Genomic DNA, 6,327 nt, shown 5'->3' on the forward strand with positions numbered 1-6,327 from the left:
TGGTAGGCCTACATATTTGGTACATTTTGTGGTTATTGTTTTGCATTTTCATTAATCAGAGATTTCAAATAAAGAATAACACATACAAAAATAGAATCACCAAGACATTTAATACCAAGACAAAGCCACAGAAATGTTACAACTCTGAATAATAGCTATTAAACTCCTTATTATCCTTATCCTTAATATCCTTATTATTCTGTGCATACCTACATCAAATGACTTAAGTCAATCAACAGTTAACCTTATATATACATTTATAGCCTGTTATCCTGAAAATATAAAAAATAGCATAAAAATAAGCAGATAAATATTTGTTAATATATTCTTCTTATAAGTACGACTACAAACAGACTAACCTTCAAATGCAAGAAACAAGAAAGCACATTTAAAGTGGTAAACTCCTTTAGATGTGTCTCGCCTGGACACAACATCAGATAGCTGGTCTCCTCTGCATGCTTTTGAACACAGAAATTATGATTTGGGTTAGAGATGAGCGTGAAATATCACAGCCGTTGACAGCACCACCCCACAGTATCCTGTGTTTTTTCTTTTAAGACGCTAAAGTTTTATTTTTCTTTTTTTTTACTCTCTAACTGTTAACTGTCCTGTTTTAGACTTTGTCTTGATCTACCGAGAGAGTGATCGAAGCCTTCATGCACGTTTCTGTGCATTTCAAACTCTCTCTCTCCATTATCACCCCTTTCTCTTACCATTTCCATCTCTCTTTCTCTCTCCCTCTCCCTTTCCCTCTCCCTCTCTTCTGCCTCCAGGGCTACTTGATGACTGTTGAGGTAGATGCTGTGACGTGAAAGCATGAGGCTACTGCTCCGGGATGGGAGGGTGACATCAGCCTCATCATCCTGGTCCATGCAGTTCTGCTGGGATGCAGGTTGAGGGTGTGTCTGGGCCTGGTGAGTTTGAGCCTGTCTGTGGTATTTTCTCTTCTTCCTACGCTTTTTATTGGCGGTTAGATCCAGAGAGGCATAGGACACATCCCCTGGCTGGACCTGGGAGAAAATGACAAACCTAAACTGTATTTTCATGATGTAACATGCCCAATGCAAAAAAAAACAAAAAACAAAAAAAAACACTAAACCAAAAACCATGGTGTTACATTAACTTAGTGTACCCAGGGGCGCCCCCAAGGGGTGGCCAGTATAAACTCTGGCCACCCCTGTGGCCACCCCTAGGATTATTTGCAGTGGGACCTATTAATTTAAATGCAGAATGTAAATTCACAATAGTTTAAGAAGTGAAAAAAGTGCAGCAGCTGCTGCAGCCACAGTTTTGCGTCTCTGAGCAACATTAAAGTGTTTCGTTCCTGAATGAATCAACCGTTTAAATGATTCGGTTCAATCGCAATGACTCACTTATTAACAGTGACTCGCTGCCACCTATTGGCGGTTTTAATTTCATATTTTATAGAACCTTTTCATTTTTTAAATAATTTCAAACATCAGTTTTCAATGTTTTATCTTTAAAATATCAAAACATTATTTATTCATTTGTAACTGCAGGTTAAAGTATTCCATGTTCCACGGAGCTGCATTAAACAGTGTGTAAAAACATCTAAATGGCACTTCAGATGCAGCTTCTGTTTTATCTGCATTGCAAAGATCAATTTTGTTGATACTGATTGCATTTACTTGGTAACAGCCCAAATGCAAGTATTTGACCTAAAATATGGTGCACACTTTTAGAAAGAAAAAAAAAATCAGGTGTCAGCACAATTAAAAATAAGATATCAGCACAATTACACTCAGCACAATAGTGTAATTATCGTTATCGATAAAATCCTAGAACTCACAGATATAACTTTTTGTCTATATTGCAAACCCTTAATTTTTTTTTCTTTATTTTAATGTGCCCCCCCCAAAATTTACTGTGGCCTCATTTGGCCACCCCTGTTAACATTTTCTGGGGGCGCCACTGAGTGTACCTTGTCTCAGTTCAGCTTTCAGGTTAAATTGCAACACAACAAAGGTCATCAAAACAATTTCGCAATAAGTTGTGCAATACTGGTATAGCTTTCTTAAATTCTCAGGCTGCAAATCTGCATTATGATCTTACGCCTCTGATTTTCGTGTTGAAATAGACTAAAGGCATTTTTAGACCTGTAGATTATTTGCTGTGTTCCGCAACAGGGACCTAAATTATGAAAATGTTGCAATTTCTTTTTGGTTCAGTTCACTTTCATATGGCAACATTTCAAAAATGTGTTTATGCGAGTCGGTGCAAATGTGCAAATATTTATGTTCCTTATAGCGTCATCCATCAAGGCTATATCTGTAGCTGTTGTATAACACACACTTTTATTCCCAAATATATACAATTTCTCACTTAGCGCAGGAATCTATAGAAAGAAGAAGAACAATAAGACAGCATTTTCAGATGAATAGATACTCTTTGGTTTTCAAATGATAAATAATGTGCTCACCCAGGAAATCAGATTTTGCTTTTTTTCTTATAAATTAATTCTTTTACAGCTTGGTTTGTTGTACCAAACCAGTTTGTTTTCAATTGGGCAGTGACTACCACATTCAGGCAATCTTGGACCGATCGTGGGAAAGAAAATTGGCCAGTTTCTGAAAAAAATGCTCCAAATGAGCCGGATGGGAAAACAGCATAAAACTCTACACCAAATTTTTACGTCTGAAATGAATCAAGGATTTTTCCATTGGAAATTGATTGGATTACAATATGATGACATGTTACAGAAGAGAAGATGTTAATGTCCTCCCTTCATGTCGGTGAACACATCATGGGTGATTTTGCTTAAAGATTGACCCTTTTCACATTTCCAGGGTCATACATTTCACTACACCAAAACTGCCTAACATAAAAATAATTGCTGTGTTCTCATTTGCCCCAAATACAAAAATCCATGACGGCATTTCTTGGTCAAAAGAGAGAAAGGTGTCAAATTTGCTGTCACTCCCTCATCCTTTATATTGGAAACACTGATGCAGCAGTGTTATCTAGTTTTATGTATGCCAACTTAAGAAAACACAAACTATATGGTTAAAAATGTATATTAAAGTAAAAAAATGCAAAACAAACAAACCAAAAAATAATAATAACTTTGGAAATGCTTCATCATAGTCTGTGAAAATGGTCCATGATGAGGGGACAGGAATTAAAAAATAATAATGGTGTGCATGGATAAATCATTTAAAATAAACACTGCAATATTCAATTTAAAAATATAATCTCAATTTTGATATGGTGGTGACTTCAACTGAACAAAAAAGGTGCAATATCTTCCAGAAGTACTAACAATGCACTTGAATGTTCAGCTAGCGAGCTATTCATGTGGCATTACATTGTAGCTGCTGACATACATACTGCTGTAGAGTGGTCTGGGACACCTGACCACAGCTGCATTCATTAAATGACCTGCTTCTACACACGTGCCTATTTTCTGAAAAATGCGTAGGCGTGTGTGCCTAAAATAGTTATCGATTGTGCATTCTCACGCAGCCCTTCTTTGTGAAAATCTTACATTAAACCATTCAGCCATTTAAGTGATTATGAAAAACGTCACACAGTACAGACTGATATATGAAGGTGTACGCTTTCTAATTTCGAGTGCTTTGGAATTACTACAATGCATGCAAGACCCTGCAGCTTTTACTTTAATTTTTTATATTATAAAAATATATAATATGTTTTTATATATATATATAATATGCAATTATTTAATGGCTGGCCATCAAATTACCAACACTAGCCAGCAAACGAACCAATAAACAAACATATAAATGCATGAGTAAATAAATAAAAAAATAAGGGCAGGAATATTGGTTAGGATCGATATTGCATGTTTTTCTTAAAAACATTGATTAAGCATGGAATTAAAAATTCATTGTTTTTACGGTTAGCGGATAAACTCATTGTTTTATAGTATATTTATAGTTTACTTATGTACATAAGTAGTGTAAATATTAATGTAAAAATTATTTTACATTTATTATGTGCATTAATTGGCTCCAGATCTCAGCAATTTCCATGAAATTTGTTGAAACCATACCTTTAATCCCTTCTTTGCTGTGTTTGCTTGTGACATTTGTTCATAGCACACCTCCTGAATCATTTCAAAAGCTCCTGTACAGAATTAAAATTAACATAAGGTATTAAACAAATAGCAATGTCATCATAACAGCAGAATTATTTGCTTTAGGTAGACATGAACTGGATTACTGTATTTGTGAGCTAGACCTACCTCCTCCCTCTAAACATATATTTCCATAAATCGGATTTTCCTGTCTTTCCATCTCATCATCCTCAAACCTGACCAACACATAACCAAATGTATTTAAATGATACAAAGGCCTGTTGCTGTGGAAAAGGATTATTCAATTGTTTCACCTTTTTGCTGATAATTACCTGTAAGACCGAAGTGAATCTTGATGTAATGGCTCATCTCCATATTCAAACATGTTTTCATTAACTGATTAAAAAAAAAAGTCTATAACTGTGACTTCAAGTTGTAGATTTGTCATAATCTTTTTGTATATTCTATAAAAGTCAAATGTATGAAGCATACCTGCATATTTTTTCCCCTTTCTTCTTAATAAACAGAAGGCAACATTTAAGCACAAAGATATCAGCAATGCAGTCGATGTCAGACCAATAGCAGCATATTGATTTGCACACGGAGATGTTTCTAAAGAGAGAATTAACAGGTCACGATTTGATAAATATTGCATTAGCTTCCCATTACAACTTATCTAATATTTATAGATATATTTACAATATTTCAAAATCATTTCCGCATTTCTGTACTAGCCGTTATTCTGCCTGACTAAACTGAAACAACAACAGCCAAATGATGCAATCGTCATTTTAGAATGTTTTTTTTTTTAAAAATAAAAAAACCTTTTAATAAACATTTTAATATTTCAATGTAACATTTTATTTATTTATATAAAAATGGTTGTTAGACAGAATCTCAAGTAGTGTATAAGCAGAAGTCATTCATCAAGCAAAGTTGTTTGAGTTTAGACTTCATCAAACTGAAAGAACCTCTACTAATATAATTATCATTTATATCATTAATAAACTTCTCTAATTGTTTTGTGTAGATTATTTACTGTATCATTTACTGTATCATTCAAAGAAGCTTTAATACTACACGTCAGGATTTGATTTCAATCCATCACTTTTTCAAGCCCTAAGAACAAAAAAATCACTGAGAACTGTAAAGAAAAAAATGCAAATACAATTATGAAAGAAACCATTAGCATAATGATGAATTACTGACTGAGGCAACAAATCAGCTTTCATTGAAACACAATGCTTTCTCAATACCATCATCAGAAAACATTCACATAAACAGTTGATAAAGTACAGTATTTTTCCTCTTACCTGTCCCCATGATTTTATTGGGTCAAAATCCAATAAAGGCTTCTCTGATCAAACCTTTCACCTGTACATGAGCATGTTCAGCAAGAAGTGCACAAGTGCTATTTTTAAACGTCTTTAGATGTTTTCGGTTACAAACAGGAAATGTGACGGCTACCGTATTCGTTGCAAACATTCACATCACTGCATTGTGTAGTGTCATGAACCACACATGTTGTTGAGATGTACATGGCAAGCTTTTCGTTTTTACTGTGTCACTGTATTTATTAAAATCTAAGTGTGAAATGTTCAGAAAGATTTTGCATTTAAAAGTTTCCTACTTGTGTTTTGTGAAATATGTCAAATCTGTTGTGTTTATCTCGACTTTTTCTATAAAAAAATGTATTGCCTTTATGTTTTTTTTTCTTGTATTGATTCCTTGTGAGCAAACTCTAATTACAAAATTTGGTGAAAAGTATACAAAATCAACAGGGCCGCAACTACCATAGACACTGAGAGGCAGCAATGTATTAAATATTCAATTATTGGTTTTTCAATGACCAGTTCTTAAAAATATACCTTTGTTGCTCCGATCTTTAATATTTGGTTACATCCATAAAACCAAATACTTTGTTGAACAGCAATTTTATTGTGAAACAAATCATCCTTTGAATTTACCCACTGTAATAAACAACTAAAATATTGTTAAAATATCAAACAAAACAAATGTTCTTATCATGACAATTTCTTATAATATTCATAATATAAGGTATTCTAGTGAAAGACCAACACATCTTCATTTTCTAGTTTCTGTGTGCTGTGTATCAAAGCTTTCATGCATTTTCTATGAGGCAAATAAAAGAATGAAAATAGAATTTTGCCCATTTTTTGTCCAGTTGATGATTTTTCTTATAAATTATTGGTGAATTACCTGTATGCGTCATGAAGTACAATAGTATATTGGAGACATGATTATACAGT

At 33.7% G+C, this 6,327-nt stretch overlaps 1 protein-coding gene across 1 annotated transcript; it reads right to left on the reverse strand.

The window, feature by feature from the left end:
• Window positions 1-192: 192 nt before the first annotated feature.
• LOC132127265 (uncharacterized) lies at window positions 193-5,496 on the reverse strand. The gene is made up of 6 exons (XM_059539059.1): window positions 5,371-5,496; window positions 4,550-4,669; window positions 4,390-4,453; window positions 4,226-4,293; window positions 4,034-4,107; window positions 193-1,010 (listed from the first exon to the last, which is right to left on the reverse strand). Exons 1-6 carry the CDS (start codon window positions 5,378-5,380, stop codon window positions 600-602), a joined length of 747 nt encoding a protein of 248 aa, XP_059395042.1. The 5' UTR covers window positions 5,381-5,496; the 3' UTR covers window positions 193-599.
• Window positions 5,497-6,327: the final 831 nt, after the last annotated feature.

This window comes from Carassius carassius, chromosome 45 (assembly GCF_963082965.1).
Source record: "Carassius carassius chromosome 45, fCarCar2.1, whole genome shotgun sequence".
Lineage (NCBI taxonomy): Eukaryota > Metazoa > Chordata > Actinopteri > Cypriniformes > Cyprinidae > Carassius > Carassius carassius.